A 21,876-nucleotide genomic window follows, 5' to 3' on the forward strand; every position below is an offset into this window, starting at 1 on the left:
CATCTTATATCAAGTTTATGCAGTAACCGCATAACTGGATGTTATGCGGTAACGTGTGCAAGTTCACGATGCGGTATGGCCGATAAATATAGCGACGCCAAAATAAGCTTGTCGAACATCAATCAAATAAGTTCGCGGATGCGATACCTGCGCTGCAAAATGGACAGTCGATCGATCTGAACCGAAGAGAACTGAAATAGGAAGTCGGTCGTGAAGCACAATCGCGAGCTTGCAAATAAATAAGCGGCACAGGCTAATTTCTTTCGCCGCCTCCGTTAATTAAGCGCAGCGAGTGTACCTCGAGGCGCTTAATGCGACCTGTGGCGCGAAATTGCATTCGTCGCGTTCATAGTCTAATCTAATGCAGTGTAACAACTTAATGCGGTGTAATAATTTAATGCAGCGCGCAATTCTCAATATCGCGTCAAATGCCCTCTAGATAAATTGCCGTATCGATTCCTGCAATAATTAAGTTGGACTCAATATCCATTGTAAAAAATTTTCTGAGTTTGCTTTCAAGTTTGTGAGATAAAATCTATTATTGTTTAAACAGGAGTAAAGAAAATATAAACGTTTAATGCGGCAAAAAAAAAGTTGGATTGTATAGTAACACTTTTTAATTTTTCATTCACTTCTGCATCGTATTTTTCTTACAATCCAATATTTTAACAAATTATAAAAATTACTTAGAGGAGTTTACCTTCCAGTACGCAAAGAGAAATCGAGCGCAACTGACTTAAACGAACGATTAATTACAGTAAGCAGATGAGTAATTGCGGATAGTAAGTAACAAAATCACCCAAGTTAAATCTCTCGCAATTTGAATGAACGACGTCTTATTGATTGTAACGCAGATCGACACATGTAATTTCGAGATAATCGTGATGATATTAATTTTTTTTTATTTTATTAATATTAATTCTTTTTAAAAGAACCAATAGCATAGCATGGAAAGTTAACTTACAAACGTGAGGAAGACTATTATACTGTATTTCCAGGTTGAGTAGTAACTTAGTTACGTAAACGTTTCTCTCTCTCTCTCTCTCTCTCTCACACACACACACACACACACACACACACACACACTTCGTGTATGGGAAACTTACGATCCATAAAAGTCAAGATTTTCTCTCGTTTGGGTGCACAGACCCAACGTTCGATAGTCCTGTGGTGATAAGATAACACTCGATTCTTTTCTATGATGCTCGCACCACATATACTACTCCGGTGTAATAGTTCTTTGTTAAGAAGCAGTGTTAAGATCGTGTCGAGACTCGGCGGTGTTCCGTGTACTTCTCGCATTGCGATGCAGCTCGTCGCGTTGCTTTTCAAATAGTCCTTCTTCTGTCCCTTCGTGTACAACCATATTTATCTAACGCGTAATTACGCGTCCGAGTTCCGTGGAAAAGTCGCAAACGGGGGAGGAAGGAAGTCGCGAGAGATGTAACGGAGAAGTTAAAACGTTGAGACTAAGTTAAAACCGGAGCGGACGGCGGGGTGTTTAAAGTTTCTGAGTAAAGTTCAGCTTGTCACATCTTACGATGATTAGATCAGGGCTCGGTCTCTCTTTTTCGAGTCCTTAACTAAGAAGGAACTTTCATTCTGTCGTCGCGTGGATGCCAATGATGAGCGAACGTGAGTCGCGAGTACAATTTTATTTAGGAAAGTCTGGAAGCATTGTACTAACTATTTACGATTACCAATGTCTTTTCTGATGTTAAATGGTGGCTGCAGCAATAAGATTTATGGGCTCATCAAATTCAATATATCTGTATAAACTATCGATTCTTGTAATATTATTTTATAGCACAAAACTTTATCGAAAACTTTATCTTAATTATAAAACGCTTAATACATAAAACCGTTTATATGAGAAATATCGTTCATTTGCTACAATAACCACACTATTCAGAAAACAAAGACTTTCAAAAAATAAATTTGAATGTTTTGAATGATTACAATTTTGGCATAATCTTAAAGTGCACAGTTTCGGTATAATAATTAATTATAGAGGGAATAAAATTATATTTTTTTCTTTATACTTTCATTTTTTTTCTTTAATCGACTAAAAAATGACACTTTTTGGGTTACATCGTAGCGAATGAGTAATATTATTAGTATTATTATTATATGAAGTAACATGAAGCACTATCTAGATTAATATAGCAAGCTTCACAATTAGCACGTATGTCGACGACAAAGTAGCAATCGCGTAATTGCACGCGAACGGCGTTTGCCAACAATTTCAAATGTTCTTCCGCGTTTTCAAAGGAAGTTCAGCACTTTGTACTCGCATCACGCGATCGTTTAAAGCAATCGGCCGTCTGCCACGAACAGTTCCGCATTTCCGAATCAACCGAGAGCCCGCGCATTGCTATCCACAATATCCCACGCTGGTCGCGCGAATTTCGCGGACACGGTTTCGTCTATAGCGTATTTCAATGAAACTCGATTATCGCACGATCTTATCATCGTGCCCGAGGCCAGGTGCGAGATCGTGCACCGCAGTAGAACGTAACTACGTACATAGGTACGTCCAATTTCCGCCGAGGAATTACCTCTCCTCCACCAGATTCTAAGACACGGTCGTAACCGCGGCTTAACTTGCTATCGTCACACCACGCTTCTCCCACGATGAAACTACAACTTCCTTCTCATTTCTCTTTTACTATTACACTTTTTTAACGAGTGTACAATCTCTTGATGTATGGGAATTTTTCTTGTAATTATCGGATTTCTCCGTGTAAAGTATCCCCATCTTATTTGCCTGATTTTTATTCTCTTTTTTTATTTCCCTTAATGACCGTTGCGGTTTCACCAAATTGCAACAAATGGTTGTCCTAGTTTTATATATATATATATAATTATATATACTTCTTATTGTCGTATTAGTGTTTTTGTCACGATAAAGTGTCCTTTGGAACTTAAATTTTGTTTTGTTACAAGCTGCATGAAACACTTTTATTTCGTTTTATTTCACTCTTTGAAATATTATAGCTCGATTGCTTCGATTCATCGAAAAAACTGTCTTTATCTTTTATATTATGAGAAATAAATAATCAATTCAATAATAAAATCTATATTGAATTTACGACATTTCTTCGACATTTAGTACACTTCTGCGCGCGCCTTCATCTATCCTCATCTCCGCGCAATTTGAACGGAATCTTATTGCGCACATCGTCTTCTCGCTAAACCTTCGAAAGAGGTGAGGGAGGGGGGAGGGGGAGGGTATGAACGTGGGTGCGTTGTACCGTCGTCCCGAGTGTAATTTTATTATCTCGTGCTCCTTTCCGACACCCCATCTCACCCTGTGAAATCTCTCCTTCACCCTTGTCGCTAGGCGCATTACGCGCCTGTTATTTAAGCAGTATTTTACCTTCGGTCTTTTTCTCCCTTTCCTTTTCCATTCCTAGCCGCGGTCTTCGTCATTCTCCGTCTCCGGCTTTTACGGAGAAGAGGTTTCTCCTCGGTCTCACTCCCGTCTTTGCTACGGTAAAATTATGCAAGGAAAGGCGACGATGGCTATCTCGTCGTACAAGCGACGCTTTTCTTCGTCGTTGCTGCGGCGCCTTGTATTCCCTCTGAGACGCCTCTTTCGTTTTACACCGAGAAGTGTGTCTCGCGTGGATAAGGCTACTGCTGGTAGTTCGCGGACTTTACACCTTCTGGACGATTGCTCAAGGAAACGCCCTGGTGTCGTGAGGTTATACGAGCGGTAAAAAAACGAATTTTGTCGCATTTCCTCGTGAACACGCTTGTCCTACTTTCTTCCTATGAATGTGTGACGATCAAAGTGCGATTAGTGCTAGTATCAGCAAATCACGAATCAAATTTTAGAATTTTCATTATCCTGACTCAAAAAAATTTCGAGGCAAATTTCGTCTCTTATAAATAATTTAATTTAAATATTATTTATTTTATATTTAATTTATTTTATCATTTTATTAACTTAGAATATTACATAGAGTTTAATTTGTACTCGTACAAATATATGAACGTAGAAATTGAATTTAAGATAGAAATAAAAATAAAGTTAAAATATTCCGTAAAACTGTTATTGTAAGAAATAATTTTCTCTTAAATATTCAACATATTTTATTTTATATTCACATATGTTTATGTATATTTGATCGTTTTAATGAATAGAATATTCTGTAAGATAATGCTAGCCATTTATGCAAATTATGATTATTAATTAAAGATTAGTGAAAAGCTATATTCCATGATATTCCAAATATATATGTGAATATATGTGACTTGTTGGACAAAGAAACGGATTTATAAATTTTAATCCGTACGAATCGCGCGAAAGATTTTTATGCAGCTTGCTCTACAGTTTGCAACGAAGCGTCCGCAATGTTTATTTTATAAATTATGTATTCTTTTTGTTAGATTATGCAGAGAAATTGCATTTCGTCTTTCTGTTATTTCTCACTTAACAGCATTAAACAATTGAAAGTTTTAGCAAGTCTTGCTTCGACATTATTCGTCTTTTACTCACAATGAGACAATTATATAAGAAATTTTGTGTAAATATTTCCACGACAAATTGACTTCAAATTGGTCAAGAGATCTACTTAATAGAGATAAAAGTACAATAATGTGTGTAAATATTAGTTTGAATGTGATAATATAAATTGATATTAAATGATATATATTTTAAAACGTATATCGCAAAAATATTGGTAAAACAAATATCGGAACATATATTATATTCGTGATTACAAAAATGTCTTTTGTGGCGAAGATATTCAAATAAAACAGTATGTACTTACAATGCACGTGCAGCATCATTCGTTTGCTGACTGACGGAGGCACTCCATTGCTGGCGATGCACAGGTAGGCGCCCATCTCGCCTCTCGTTACTTTCGACAAAGTCAGCACTTCGCCCTCTGCACTGGGTACTGCAATATGCAAACACGAGGGGCGGTCTCAGAAGTTAGCTCGTTACATGTAATCAAAGTGTGCAACATTAATACCCGATCGACTTAACAGATTAAACTAGTATAGACACGTAAATGTCTATGTCGAAATTCGCCGTTATCGTTATATTAAATCTATTTTTGATCTATTATAATTATTATTTAACTTTTTGGGAACTGGAGTTCTCTAACAAAATAACTTATAGAAGCTCATTCGGGGTCAATGAATTCGATTCTGATCCCAAAATTCTAAAATTACATAAGATTTCAAAGAAACCATCTGATTATCATGAAACTCTGTTTTCGAAGGTTCTTGGTATCACTGAGTTCAAATGTAATCTAAGAACATCGAATTTCAAAAGGATAATAGCTTTAATGAAGAAAGATCTATCCAGTGTTACAATGCTCAAAATTAGAGTTCGAAAGTCAGTTTAGAAATCAATACTAACTGTTTGCGCAACACTGATGAGTTCCAAACAAAGCGAAACTAGAAACTTGATGTTACTTTGCAATTAAAAATTCCCTAAAACTTTTATAATAATCAAATTATGTTTCAAAATTCACGTTATATCTCTTGAATCTATTACTTTGAATTTTTTATTTTTGACCTCAGATTTGAACGAAGTGTTATCAAATTACTCCAATGGTTAAGTTTCACACAAATCAAGCGAGCAGTTTATAAAATAAAAGAGGATGATTCCAAATGGGATCACTAATTCATAAAGGATTAACTATAGCGTTGAATAGTTAATTTTGTAAATGAAGATATATTAGTCAGCTAATAATACATATCTCAACGTTTTCTCAGAATTATCAACTACAATTCTGGAATTTAAAATTAGATTATCAAAGAAACATAATTAATTTATTTATATGTACCGGATGTACCTAGCGATCTAATTGCAATTAAATTCCGATCTTCGCTCGTAAATTATTCTGGGAACAGTTTTAATTGCGCCGACAAATTCGCAACCGAAGAAAGCTTTTGGTATCGCAGTACGTCACCATATTGCTCCCAAAGGAGAAGTAAGCGATTGACTGGCGCGAAATAATACTTGGAACCCTTACTTTTTGTCTTGCCAGGACCGGAACGCGAAATGATTTCGGCACCGTCTTCTCGCTTCCACACGATGTCAGGCTTGGGATAACCGCGCGCTTTGCACACCAGCTTCGCGGCACCTCCCTCGGGAACCATCATGTCGTTCGAGGTTTCCTCTGAGATGATGTCTGGCGGTATTACCACCTCCAAAAACGCGCTCTGCGAATGCGGAGGAGATAAATTATAGCGTATCTGCGTGTGTATATGCGTGTGTAGAGCGAAGAGAGAATATGGAGTGCTACGAAATATACAACGAAACCACCAACCGGATTAAAGCGGAGAACTCCGAGTCTGAAGTCGCAATTATAAATCAGTGAACTTGAAGTAATTTTCGCGTTACAGAAACACTCTATTCGCTCGATAATTCCGTGATAATCATTAATTATTACATATCTATGTGCACTTGTAATATAATTTTTAAAAAAGATGTGCGTGCGCGCATGTGGAATTATTCTTCGCGAGAAATAAGTTATTTTTTTGTAAAAGTCACATTTTATATGTAGAGAAATGCGTACCTGGCTCTTCATGGGATCCGTGTTGACCTGGCACATATAAATTCCGCGATCTTCCCGGCGTGCACTGCGAATGTTCAACGTCCACGTGTTGTAGTCGCTGTGGGTCACCGACAGACGGGCGTTGTTCGTGATCACGTGCTCATGAATCGCTAGGATCGCCTTGGTGTCCGCTTTAATCCACGCCACCTGGCCTCACAAACCCATTTCTTAGAGACCGATTCGGAACCGTTTCCCCGTCTTCCCAAAGCCTACCTAATCTTATCGCCGTGCGTAACTCATTAATTAGCTATTTCTTGTTGTCGCGGATCTAACCGGAAACCGAATCTACCTCGAGAGATATTTCGTGTGTTGTTAAGTCCCATTTTTAGCTTCCACAATCTATACTTTAATCAATTCTTTCGGTATCTATCAGATATTAGAAATAGAATTGGAATAAAATTTCGAAAAGTATTTCTTTTTATTTCGATGTAATTAAAATAAAAGTTTTTAATCCTTTAGGGACGGCATCTCTTGTCATTAAAAGACAAACTCTTTTACTGCTGTTGCTAAAAAACTGACTAATTCTAATTCTTATAAGTGAAGAATCTATTGATATCAATGTATAATCTCTTTGGCAAGCGGAAGTATTATATTTCAATGTTCTATAATACATACATTTTCATTTTTAGTTCTTAAATATATTATAACTTATTTCACAGATTTCGAATTTACGACGAATTTATATCGAATTTATCTGGAATTTAATTTCAAAATGAACATTGCAAATTTACACCACTCAGTTGCCCCTAAAAGGTTAATGTAAAAACGAGCACAAGGAACGTTTAATGTGCCTTAATATGCCGAATATAAATACCGAAAGAGTTAATTACTAAGTAAAGTTCTAGAGTTACTCCGTCCACTGATGTTGAAGAAGAATCCAACTTCCTACTAACCTAAAGCACTTTCCTATCGCTTTTCCCGGTTTTCCCTCTACGTCAGTTACTCTTGAAATATTCGGCAGTACAATCATAAGCTTTCTGTCGCGATTCAAATATGAACTCGATTACGATAACGTCTGCGAGACTTTGTGCAGAAAGAGAGATATAAACACGGGACGCTTTCTATTCGCGAATGAATGAAATATTCGTATATATCGCCTCGAAGGCAGGCATCAAAAGCCGGTATATTCTACGGAGGAATCTTCTCTTTATGGCGAAGTCTGTGCTACGGTTTCTCCGCCACATCCCTCGACTGGAAAACTGTACCGTTGCGCGCCGCGACGGTCTGCCACTGTGTAAATATGAAGAATTCCGCGAGCAAGAGCACGATAACCCATAGAATGTAACTTCTCAGAAAAATAAAGAAAGGTAGCCACGAGAGATAACGGTTTAGTAGCAAAGTTCAGGTGTTTTACTCTCACAGGATGTAACATTATGTTTACATCAAAAACTCGAGTGAGCTTTATATTGAATATAAAAATAGTAAATAGGATAGAAATAAATGTCGACCAAACACACATATTTCGCCTGTGATCTTGCCATATTGGTATAATTTATTACAAGTTCTTCACGCTCTCGTGAATGTTCTGCAAGTTATATTACTTCTGAAGTAACTATCGTGACTGTTCCGAATGTGGGTTACCGCGCTTTCGCTCGCGATCCTTCGTATCATCAACGCTAAATTGAACTCTCACCGGTTATTGCAGTTCGCTCCAAGCCGCTGATATACGCCATTAATTAAACCCATTTTTTACGGATTAAGATCAATGAAAAAAAAGGAGGGGAGGGGGAGGGAAGAGAGATCGGGCGAAGAAAGGGGCGTGAAAATGCAATCGTGTCTGGTTAACACATATTAATCGTCATTTTGCTTCACATTCTGGCCGAAGCTATCCTGAAAGAGGAAACTGCAGTGTGGCGTATCACGAATATTCATCCTCCTCCCATCTCCTGCTCTCTGCCTTATTCGCCTCCCTCTGCGCAGATATTATTGGCATGAAATTGAACCTGTACCATGTCGAATATCTGACCTCGCATCGCTCTGAAAGGCTATCTATCAACCGACAAAGGAGTTCCGCGGTTCTTATCGATAACCCGCGAACGGAGTGTATGGAGAGCGGACGCGGAGGGCGAAGAGAGGATGACTACGGGGGCGGTTGGGATGCGAGAGGGTGCGAGTGTTTGGTAGTGACGGCCTTGTGAGTGCCTCCACTTATAATATATTATGCCGGAGTATAAGCACGACCCCATTCTCCCTTTCGGTGCGCCTTGCGACGTTCCGAGGGGATGAGAGGTGGTAAAGCTCCTCTCGCATCCCAAAGGGGGGAACGAAAAAGTCGCCGCGACCGACAGATGCTTGCGACTCTCAAACATTTATGTCATATTGCCGTCAATTCATTTTCCTGATGATTAATTGTTGTGGGCTGAAATGGAAGAAGGAAGGAAAAAAGAGAAAAGCTGAAAACATTCTTGTGTGGGGAACAATGTACGTGTATTTTAAGCTTTTCGAAATTAAAATGTCAAAAATACGCTTTAGAAATGAATAAAACATAGGGGATAAAAAATGAAATTTATGACTTATAACTTATAAAATTTACGATGTTTATATTATATTTAATGTCTACGGGAGCCGCCTCCTCTTCCCCCCTCCCCCTCTCTCATAGACATTAAATATATTATCTAGAAATATTTAGGTTATTTAGAAATATCAGTATAACGATATGAAACTGAAAAGAAATTATCTTTCAGTAATTGTCAAATAAAGATGATCAGCAAATAATTTCTTCGTGAAGCTCTTCGCAAAACTCTGTAACAGATTTTTCATGAATATGCGATATGAAAATCACTTTCAGAAGTGAAAGAACGTATCCATAGCAACGCGAATCGGATAGTATGTGGCGGCAACTCGAAGGCGGGCACAATACGTCGCTTCGTATCCGAAAGTTGAAACTCGAAAACCGAGCGATCTCGCGATCCTGCTGCGCCCCCAAAAAGAAAAATTCTGTACACCCAAACGAAAACCGTCATTTTTCCCTTTCCCTCTTTAGGACACGCAGCATCGTGCACATGTCTTTTCGAACAAGAGTGGGTCACGAATTTGCAGCACAATGAAGGAAGCAAAGGATTTAAAGTAGGGAAGAAGATGGGGGAGGACGACCGAGATCTTAAAGGGCACGTCGTGCCTTGTATGGAAACGAGCCTTTATCTTAATGCAAAAACGTCCTCTTTATCTAATGCAGTTTCCTCCCAGAGTAGGTACTGTCGGCTTACGATTTTCCTCCCTCTTCCTTCTCCAGGCCTCCGATCTTCGTGGATCTTTAAGGAGCGGAAATCGCGAAGGAACCCACGATGGTAACGGAACAGACGGATAGATAGACGTAAAGAGAGATTCGGGGATGAGAGAGCGACGGCGAGGGGGTGGGTTAACCTTCCTAGTCCGATATAATATCGCGTTACGTACACCTACTACCCTTTCCCCCGGCCTTTGGCTTCACGTTCCCTCCATTCTCGGTCCTCTTTCATATGCAAAACCATCGTCGGCGCTCCATTGTGGCGCATTGTGGGATCGGGAGCCTCGGTCCAGTCTACCACACCTCGTTTATTTCCCGCCATCTCCTCCGCGCCTCTTCAAAACCCCTCACCATGGCTCACCTAACTCCTCATCCTTTCTCATCTTTCGCGTTTATTCGTAGCTTTCCAACGTCGTCACCCACTTATATAGCGCAACTCGTTCTTGAGTTCTTATTTTCTTGACTTTCGACCGACAAAGTACGATTGCTCCCTTTTTTTAGCGGCGTATAGTATATATAAATGGATAAATTTGCTAATTAAAAGTTTCGTGGCTCCCCTCCTTCTTGCCTTCCATCCCGATGCTCACTGTTGAACAACTCGGTTGGAGTTATCTCCTTGCTTTCTACATCTTCTTCAATATCGTGACTTTGCTGTTGAGGATCGAAATACTAGAGTATTATTTTGTTATTAATTATTTTTGTATGTATGATATTTTTTTTTCGCACCCTTTCTTACCCGTTCTCGTTCTTCGATAACTTTTTCTCTATCATTACATTTAAGATTAGTACCTTCAGTCCGTGAAAAGGAAAATATCTCTGAGGTAATTTAACAATAAAAAACTTCTTCTTTGTACTTGGAACTTTAAGAATATGTATCTCTAGCAATATGTATATATTATTCAAATTTAACGTTAAATTTTTAAATAAACAATTGGTAGCGCCTTAAAGAAAGTATTGATTCGAGAATGTTAACCTTATATACGAACACTGCAATGTTAGATCTATTTTTACAATTTATTTTATTTCTGCACAATATTTAACAATTAAAAATAAAAAAGAAAATAAATAGAAAAATTATCCAATAAAATTTTTCTAAATTAAATCACTCTGAAATTCATGGTTAAGTATTATCATGGCGGTCATAATTTGAGAGCGTGTTCTGTATATTTATAAATATTACAACGTAATTGTTTATTGTACGTACATTGTTGTTCATCGTGGATGTGCGGGAAATTTGAGCGCAGTGTCCAAGAACACGATAACGGCGGGTTAAATGTTAGATTTTATGGCAGAGCACAAGCGACGCCGAGCGTCGCGGCGCGGCATGGTACGGCATGGCACGGCATAGCACGGTACGGCACGCTCAACGGTACAACGAAACGCACTCATCCGCGTAGCCGCGTGCGCGGAATTCAAACGATTAACCGATCCACGTGACACGCACGTTTCGGACGAGATTACTCGTTCCAGCGTACGCTCCACGAACGTACCGGGTGATATGAATAAAAGCGTTGGTCTTGTTCGCATTTTGTGTAAGAGCGCATCAAATACGTTGTAAGCTGGACCCAGATGAAGCAAACAAGCGCGAACAAGCGCGAATAGACTACTCGCTTCGATAAGTGTTGGCGATGCTGCTCTCGTTAAAGTGAGAACACTGTTCATTTGCGTTTGTTTGCACCTCGTCTACTTGATCTGGATCCGGCTTGAGATTACTCGCCTCGGGAGTAACGCAATCGATGTAAATGAACGAAGAAGAAAATCGCACGTTTAACATTAAATATCCGACGAGAACGTTTACAAAATTTATTTGTGTAAATATAATTTCTAAATCTTTGGTTACGCTTGTTATTCTCGATTTATTTTTCCTACTCTTAACTTTATTAATTTGACAACACGTCCTATGATATATAGAAGACATTTATGCATAACCTTGATACAATCGAAACTCATACGAAAAGAGAAAGATATTCATTAATCTCTAACTGAATCGCTAAAATTGATTGCTGTTGCTAAAACCCCTATCATCATCGATCTAAACTCTATAATATTAAGTTACATATCTCCTTTATCTCTCTATAGATTACTGTTAAAAACATGCTCATGCAACCTCGTATACTCTCCGTTATTATATATTCATGCATCATTGGCATGCCTCTCGCATATAGACAGGAATTCAGTGACACGCTAAGAACAATACGTATCCAGCACGTCTCGTTCCTCGGATTCGGCAATTACTCAGGGCGCATAACACGTCCGAACAATGTGCATCTCAATCCTTCTCCAATGCAGCTTGCACCATATTTCATTTCGCACGAACATTCAAATCTCAAGTGCGTTTTATGCATTGTAAACAGACACATGTGCAAATAGAAATTGTGCATTCGTGGACAAGCCAATGTGGACCTGAATGTTTTCGTATCGGAGGGACAAGGCACGGAACGTTTATCGTGATGTCGATTTTGGGAAATTGATGCAATGACGAATATAAGTAATTGTAATTTGCTCGAAATGAGAAAGAGTCGTTACGTCGGATAAAGAATCGAGATATATTCTGAAATGAGAGTTTGAAGATGTTTGAATGAAAATTATATTGTGTTTGTTTGGCACGAATGTGCTCGAAGCTGGAAGTAATTACGCCTAACGCTTATAATTATTGATTGATTTTATCTGTCATTGTTTCATGCCCATCATTCCTGTTTTGAAATATCCGAAATTTCTCGTCTTCACATTTTCCAAATATGCTTTTATCCAACGAGGCAACAGAATCTACTCTTTTTTTTTTATATAAATTATAAAGTATTGCGTATTAAAACAAGTAAGCTAAGATTATCATAAAATTATATACCTTCAAAAATCGCTATTATAACAAAATCACTGTAATCAAAGACATAACAATTAATATATAACAAAATCTGAGTATGTAAGTTATACAAGATTGTTGTGTACAAATATTTCAGCTATTTTTTGCGATATATGATGCACTGTTGCGTTCGTTAATCGTCGTTTAAAGCAAAGGCAGATGCTGTTGCCTAGGGCCAATCGCCGAACTACCTCGGTTTCCCAGCGGGTGCGATTAAGCATCGAAGCTTAAATCTAACAAGCGGAAAAGCCGGATACTAGGCCTCAACATCTTCGCTGTAGGCTCGGGCTCGCACTGATCGATCCGCAAAATTCACTTAGAGCATAGGGCATACAAGTTGTAAGCAGTGCACTCATTGCGCGTTTGATGTTAATTTGAACGTTATCGTTCCAGTTTGCCAGTTTCTATTCAAGACGAGGAGTGAAACTCAATTCGACAAAGAATCCGCTAATCGTCTTCTAGAGCTTTTTTATCTTGCAAGAAAAAGTTATAGGAATAAGAGGAAACGAAACTTTTTTATTAATACACACGTTAACTTCAAATGTAAATAAAGATCAGTCTGATAATGAAAATATGATATTTGTAGTATAGATATTTATTTATTGCTTTATGTGGCTGATAATCGTATGGAGCGATTCTGTTAATGATCAAAATCAAGAGCTACGAATTAATCAATTAAATTAACGGCACATGAGTGGTTGCTGATCGATCACGATGATAAATTATGCATGAACATATCTCCCAGATTTTATCATTATGCACGATGTATACAGGCGAAATGTTTCTTTTGCAATAATTACGCGATTATCGTATTTGCTGGTGTTTTTTTCAATTTGTGAATGATCGAAAGTGGTAAATACGTTGTTAAAATTACGATAATCGAAATTGTTCAGATTTTCAAAGATGGCAAAGCAGGATGATTTAATATTAATATCAACGATATGTGCATTTTGCATTTTAATAAGAAAATTTTCGGTTAGAATTTTATTTTTTTTTTCGACAATAGACGGTATTTCAGTTTTAAAAAAATATTTCACATGTTATAGAAAAACAATTTTCCATTTTTATATAAAAATAAAATTGAAATACAGGAATATAACACATTTTCTGTTGTAAATAATTTCCTAAAAATTTTTAATTATTTATTACAACTAATAAAGTAAGAATATAGAAAAAAGAAGCTTTACCTATTTTATGAAATGAACAATCAGAGTATCATTATTTTCAATCTAAATTCTCTGAAATATTTTTAATTGTGAGAGATTTGTGAAAGATTTGTGAAAGATTGACGATTAATCGCGAATCTCTACGAAGCAAAATTTCCCTGTCGCTCATAGATTTCTGTACGTCTAATAATGTAGAAAAGAAAAGAAATAATGAAACTATCGCGATGATCCTTATTAGGAAGGAACGTAAACTCTCGCGTGGAGGATTGTCCGACCGTGTTAAAAGAAAGAAGTTGAAACGCGGGCGAGCGCATTGCCGGAAGTAATCGCATTTTCCAACAAGTTATAAACTGACAGTGCCAAGTTTAATTAAAACCTACGACGGTCGCGCGCACGGCGCCAAAATTTCTTTCCCCGGCGAGAGGTCTCCGTGGAGATGAGAGGAAGGGAACCCTCGGCTATCGGGAAGTTATCGGTTCAACAAGTGGAGCCGTAAAGCGCTTAATACGCCACATCGGCGATATGTTCTCGCGTGAAATCAATTTCGCTACATATAGCGGCACTGTGTGCCGGCCTTGATCAATCTTCCTTCCATTGCTGGGATCGCGCTATTACCGGAAAGTGTAAAGCGAAACTTACGCAATTACACGCGGCTCTAAGCTCTCTACAGCTCTATTCCGAAAAAAGTGCAAATAATATCATACAATCCGTTTAAAAATAACGAGTCAGAAAAAGTTATTAAAAATTTTATATAAAATTGAATTGAGATTAAAACATCTGTATATATATATATATATCAGAAATTTGCATATTTATTAAATAATTATTATTACTTAATGTGACACATTTCGTTATCCAATTTCAAGTTTTTGCTGCGATAACTTTATTAAATTATTTTATCGACACTTGATAAAATTGATAATTATGTACGTATTCAACTGAAAAAAATTAATGTGTGTTATTATTTTTATGAAAATGAATTTCCAATTTTTTGAAACTTCCTGACTGTTGGTAGACAGAAAATTAACTGTGAGAGAACTACTCAAACATCAATATTTCCTGCGTTGAAATAAATTCTAATAATAAATATTTTAACATATATGTATATATTTTAATAAAATCAATGCACGCTGCCTGTGATCTTATCTCGGACGTTCACTGGGAGAAACCGAAGAAATTTTTGCGCCAGTAATATTGGACGTGGTCTTTTGGAAAGCATGGCTCCATGGAAATAGGAGTGGGCAATGTGCCCGAAAGCCATTGTCAAAAAAAAAAACAATAGCTGCAACGATAGATCGGCTTTTTTGTATCCATTCATCCTCTCGCGATTCGAATTCTTTTCAGAGAAAGGACAAAGGTGGAGATCGATAGATCGATCCGAATAAATTTCATCTTGACTACGCGACGCGTTAATATTGATAACACCGATCTCGATAAACGTTTGATCTACTTTGCGTTTCAAATCACTCTAGAACATTAGGGAGAAGATGCCATCTTAAAACATGAAACGCGAGCGTACATTTCGCGATAACTTCAGCTCCATTTTAGTTGCGGCAATTCGCGATGCATAATCCAACGACGCGAACAAAACGGGAAAGTCGTTATTACGGCGCATCTTGTTTAATAAAGACTAGACGCATATAATTATTGGTTATAATAACGCGGATAACGATACGCATTCTTTCAACGCGTGAAGGCATCATTAACCATTTAGTGAATAATTTCGCATGAAAGAATCCTTTCTCTCTCTCTCTCTCTCTCTCTCGCTCTCTTTCTTTCTCTCTCTTCGGTGTGAATTGTCGGTATTTCTCAGACAAAGCGAACGAAGAGAATGAGACAGGAGGAACGTGAAGAGACTATGAAACTTCGGTTGCTGCGTCGAGCAGTGCCTGTATACGGACTGATAGATGAAAATGGATGTCGTACAGAGAGATGGTTAGTGATGGTGACTGCTCTGGCGACTGTGGTAGTATATATACTTTATATATATATATATATATATATATATATATATATTTCTCATTTTTCATAGCTGGCGGTAGTGCAGTTAAATGCAGTGCTGTGAAGTGCAGGCACGCGCGCATATAAGTAGTGCAGTAGTAGTAGTGACAGTAGTAGAGTTAGTAGTAGTAGGTAGTAGTAGATAAGGTAGTAGTCCATTACAGGCGGACACAGGTTAATGGTAAAATAGTTACCCGGGCGTTACCCTTGACGTTGCCAGAGTGATCTCCGCTCGCGGAGGAGGAAGGACTCACCCGGTATCCACCGAGGTTGTTCACCACGCAGGTGAAGGTAGCGTCTCGACCTTGCGGGATCGTTACGTTCTCCAGCGGGTAAGCGAAGTCTGGCTCTAGCCCCGTCACTGAAACAAATAATAATGATCGCGCGCTAATTCAATACGATTCTCATTCTCCACTTTACTCTGCTTTAACGTTGGAAGTTTCGCTGGAACAAATAATTCTTTAGAGAGAAAGTATTGACTCTAAGGTTTAGGGGTGACAGATCGAAAAATATAGTTGTCTTTAGCGTTTGCAATTGTGCTGTAAAGGAATCATTTTAAAGATAAATGAGACGTTTTTATTATATTTTATTAAAAATTAATATTTTTTTAGCTCTTTGTTTCTTTAAATATAGATATTGTTTGCGATGTAAATTTTTAGTTTGTATCGAATTAAATTGTTAAAATACATGATTAACAACTCAATTACTATAAAAATAATTATATTTTTCCATCCAGCATTTCCCCCTCTTTAAGTGTTTATTAGATGGATTAGAGATAATCGCAGGATAAAAGGCGTTTAACATAATTATATTTAAAAAAAGAGCGTTGTGAGTTTTATTTTAAGTATCATTTAAACATATTGCATATTAAGATTGGTTAGTCAATTCTCGTCAGAGTTGGAAATTGGAAAGTCGCAGTAGTTTCGTAAAAATATCCCGAGGCTTTTACCACGATACGCACCGGATATGCGGGATATTTTATGTCGTGTTATATATTCATGGAAAAAAACGGGCCTTTGTAGAAAGTTTGGTGTTATGGGCATCCAGCTATCTCATAACAGAAACTATCATGCACTATGCACGAATGCCTAAGTACCGGTGGATTTTTTGCGAAACGCTCAAAAGTGATAAACGAGTCAGCGACGAAACATTCCAAGCAATTTTCTCACATTTCCGAGATGTCTATAAATTCTAAAAATATATTTGTCTTAGTATTGTTGTTATCTGTATTATTTTTATTAACGTAACAATATTTGTGCAGTGTAGCAATAATGAAATGATAAAAAGATATGATATTAGCAGTGATAAAATGACTTGTTTGAGAGAAATTTAAGAGCTCATATCTCTATATACTCCACATATATAGAAATCACTGTTAACATATTCAGCGGCGGGACTAAATTAATTTGTGGAATTTAAATAGTTTGTTAATGGGATCCCATTGCGGTGCATGTATTTCGCAGGCTGTAACAATCCGAATCGACAACATTTAGCCGGTTTACGATGTAAAAGTAATCAACGCGGAATTAACACCTGTCGCTCGTGAAATAGTTTCCCGGCGAACTTTATCTCGGAACCTATATTTTGCGAATAAACGATACAGTGAAATTGCCGGAAATGTCGCTCGTTTGGTGTGAAATAGTACGTCATTCTTTTTTTTAATATTTTCTGTCTACAAGATCTATATTTTTACTTCAATATGTGGTGTAAAGATACACTTTTCTATTAACCATACTTTTCTATTAAAGTAGGTATGTTATCATCTGTATTATCATTTAGGATTAAATATTAATAGCCTGCTGTTACAAATAGGTAATATTAATAAATATATACATATAAATTATGTATATATATATACATATATATATATATATATATATATATATATATATTTATATTTATTTTGATAATTTTATAATGATTTGCTGCATACATTATTAACTATCAAATAAATAATATATAACACGTATTTAATCGTGAACGTGTTTTATTCATGTAAAAAAATATAACAATATAATATCTCATGCAGTAAGATTCGAGAATTTCCAAATTGCGACAGTAGTGAAGGCAATACAGGAAATTGGTAAGCTATGTGATGGAAATTCTATCGACTATATTTTTTCTCGCCGTGGTCGGACAATCACTGCTATAGCAGGATTTAATATTGGAAACTGAATTCCTGTTACTTTTAACACTTACCTTTGTGAACGAATTTGCACATTTTACCGTAGCATTCCGCGTACGATTTAATAACTATAGCTTCGATCTATGTGAGCTTTCTTGTGAACCGATATTTCAATCAATATAAAAAAGTACTCTACATAGTTTTATTTGTTAAAAAATAAAGCTTTATAAGCAATAAACGTAATTGTCGTAGTACCCCATTTTATTATTATAATATTTAATGTTTATCAAGAAAGTACATAGAAAGAACAATTTTGCCAAAGTATTTAAAAATTTAGCTAGATATAAATCTAAAAATAATTTTATTAGGTTATCAAAATAATTATGTAAAACGCGTTCAAACTGGTTGCTAGAATGTCAAAACTTTTTACAGCATTACTCATCATGCTTGAGATTCCTACATAATTATTTTGATACTCCAATAAAATTATTTTCAGATCTATATCTACCTAAATATCTAGATCCTCAAAACCGATCTCTCTCTGTATAAAGATATTTCGAAGGCACAATATTTGCGACATTATAATCATGAAATTCACTCTCTCGTTGGTACTACATATTTACATATTATATTTAATATATTTTAATATAGCTTTATTTTTTTTATGCAGAGCGCCTGCAACTTTTGTCCGGTTTGCAAAAGAAAATATTACACATTGTAATTTATCATATGGCCATTATGTAATTGCGATGCGGAAGAGGCACTTCGAGACAAAGAGAGATTCAATATGATGCTCGTGTCTGGTGAACGATACAAAGAAACTGACTTACGAGAAAAGTTCGCCCGCCTCTAGCGCGAGAAGAACCTCTGCGTATTGAATTTAAATTCGCGGCTGGCAGCAGCAGCAATAGCAATAGTAGCTAGTATCATCTAATGTAACTCGGTTATGTGAATTTTATGAGGCCAAATGGAAGGTAGGAAAAACGCATTTTATGAAAGCCGCTGATCGATTTATCTGACATTCCCGCGGTGACAGACGCGACTAAAAATGGTTCCGCGATCTTCGCGCTTCGGAAATGCTTCGACATCTTTACAATGCGTAATACTACAGTATCCTAAAGAAAAATTATCTTCCCTTCGTGACACAAGATATTGTAGGTATCTATCAATTTTTATAAATGCGTGACAGTCACAAAGCAGCATTGCGAAAAGTTATCAATAAATATATTGCTTTCTATTTTAATCAATATGTCATTTTAAAAGATCAGTCGATTAAAAAAGTTACTTCTCAATATTATCGGCAATCATTTATAAATCATAAATTAACATACTTTTTTTAAAAAAATTTAAAACATGATATTTCATGTTCTGTATAAAACGATGACTCGTTAGCAAAATGCGAAACAGATATTTGTTTCCGTGGCTGTTGAAAACCGACTATTGAAATGCTTCACGTGAATAAAATGCTCTTCCTAAACTATAGTGAGCGATATTTGCATTGCCACTGTGTTGCGACGTTAATATAATTGATTACGCAGATATGTGCGCTATAATTTATCGCAATTGCGACAACGTGAAATGCCACGCTCTAAGGAAAATAGCTTTTCCTTCAGAGGATGAGAGGAAGTTGAATTTTACGGTCGCGGTATGTGACGAAGATGTAGGACATATCGCGGCATGCCGCGAGAAGTCGGCAATTTTGTTGGCTGAATTTTACGAGTTATTTGAAGAGTGACGTACATACATAAACACTAAGTAAGCCGTTTGTAAAATATATTGCGAAATTTCTGTTCGCTAAACATGTCAATGGCTGAATAAATTGAAACAAACAGAATTTAGTGACGTGCCATTACCGATAAATATTATGACGCCTTTTTAATGAAAAGTTTTCTTTCTCTCTCTTTTATTTTAAAATTGAAATACTCAAATTTCATATTTTTATTTATTATAATGTTTACGGTACCTAATGTCAGTTTATATGCAAAAAATATTTTTTTTTACTTTATAAATTATGTTATTAATTTTTTGTATCTTATATTTTGACACAGGTGCAAAATATAAACCATGTTAAAATATGAACGTAATATAAGCAAGTGATTATACGGAGCTTCAGCGATTTTAATATTCTGGATATTAATTGGAGCCTTAAATTTTTTATTAATAAAAATATATTGAAGAGTCACAATATATAATTTTCAGGATATACATAACAAAATTTTGATATAATACAATTTCTTATATATAAATAATGATATATTGATTTCTAGAACATTGCAATTATTATAATTCTTTTCATTTTTATTTTAATATAAAAATTTGTACAATTGATTTTAATAATACTAATAATATAACTTTAAAACGATTAATTAAATATAATTTTAAAATATAATAACGTTAATGGCGTCAACATTGCTTTGATTCGAAAATGAAAATTAATTTATTATTATACATTATTTTTTCAAATATTTTTAATGATAATTTAATCTCTCATTATCCTGTTTCATTAAAATTGCTTTATATTTTACTTTATCCGTTAAAAAATTTGAAAAAAAGATTAATCCGAAAAAAAAACGGTAATATTTTTATGCATACATTTCTTTTTTTGTAAGAAGATAACTTTAATCTTGTTATTTTAATATATGTTGACTTTAACGTGTAACGTGATAATAGTTCGTTTGTCATAACTAGTTTAAATTACAAGAAATGAAGTATACAATGAAATTTATTTTCTACATTAAACTTCTGTGAAACTCTGGTTGGGATCTTAGTGTTCGTGTTGTTATAACACGTGTTACGCAAAGCCAAGTATATGTATCATTTGTATAGTGAGACTTGAGCAGGCGGGCAACACTCTTTCGTATTTATTATCTTTTAAGACGCGATCATAGCAAGTACTAAAGGCGTGATAATTTTCTATTAATAATTAGGGATAATTTATTTTATAGCTCCTTTGTAGCTGCATTATAGCGATCTATCTAATACATGGTATTTAAGCCTCGATTTTTACGGCGCAAAATGTGCTATTACAAAGCCATGATTATTGTCCGCGAATAATTATTAATAATTATTAATAATTAACAATCAATAATTCGTGATCACACACACACACACACGCACACACACATACACACACACACACACACACACACAGCGCGCGCGCACAAAATTGACTTACTTTTAATTGATAAATATTTCCTAAATGTATGGAGGCGACTTATTGAAATAAATATTTTGCAATTTATTATCATTTATTTAAAGCAGAAATGATAAGGAATAAAAATTTTAAATTATTATTTATAATAACAATTTTCTTAAAGATATTTAAGATTAAATAATTCTTGCATCGCTCTTTGAATTGAGATATGACTTGTTTTAATTTGTGGTGTTTTGAAAAGTGTGAAATATCACACAATTATAAACCGGAACAAATAATTCATAATAATAGCGAAAAATCGTGATTTGTATTGTATCATTTTAATACGTATTAACAATATACACAATAATTTATAACTCATTAATACAAATATTAATAATATTTAATATATTAATTTCTAGTATTTCGTGAGGTCTCAAAATGTATTTGCAATATAGGAGATGCATTTGATTGTTCATTTTCATAAAATCCCTTGTGTTTTAATTAGTTATTTAATTGACTTTATTAATCGTATTACACGGTATTACGATGAAAGTATTCTAATTATGAGCAGATGCGTGGTCATAATTAATCATATTTTTGTGAGTTTGTGTTATATGAGTACTATAAAAAAAATTAAGAAAAAAACAATGAAACAAAAGAGGAAGAAGAAGAGTTTTAAGGAGATATCGGGAAATTACGAGATAAGTGATCTATTTCATTTGCAAATCAATTATTTACAATTATTTTATGCGAATGTTAATTATTTGAGATATTAATTATTAGA

General features: G+C 35.6%; 2 protein-coding genes across 5 annotated transcripts in view; one reads left to right on the forward strand and one right to left on the reverse strand.

Moving 5' to 3' along the window:
- The window catches only part of LOC105152413 (uncharacterized), a 260,147-nt gene that overhangs the window by 71,280 nt on the left and 166,991 nt on the right, over positions 1-21,876 (forward strand). The gene's annotated exons all lie outside the window — the stretch shown is intronic.
- The window catches only part of LOC105152414 (lachesin), a 141,290-nt gene that overhangs the window by 14,467 nt on the left and 104,947 nt on the right, over positions 1-21,876 (reverse strand). Inside the window, exons 3-6 of the mRNA XM_011066695.2 lie at positions 16,026-16,192; positions 6,540-6,725; positions 5,994-6,183; positions 4,779-4,907 (exon numbers count right to left, since the gene is read on the reverse strand). Coding sequence (XP_011064997.1) covers positions 4,779-4,907; positions 5,994-6,183; positions 6,540-6,725; positions 16,026-16,192 — 672 coding nt within the window. The remainder of the gene's footprint in view (positions 1-4,778; positions 4,908-5,993; positions 6,184-6,539; positions 6,726-16,025; positions 16,193-21,876) is intronic.

This window comes from Acromyrmex echinatior, chromosome 4 (genome assembly GCF_024713525.1).
Source record: "Acromyrmex echinatior isolate Ae372 chromosome 4, ASM2471352v2, whole genome shotgun sequence".
NCBI lineage: Eukaryota > Metazoa > Arthropoda > Insecta > Hymenoptera > Formicidae > Acromyrmex > Acromyrmex echinatior.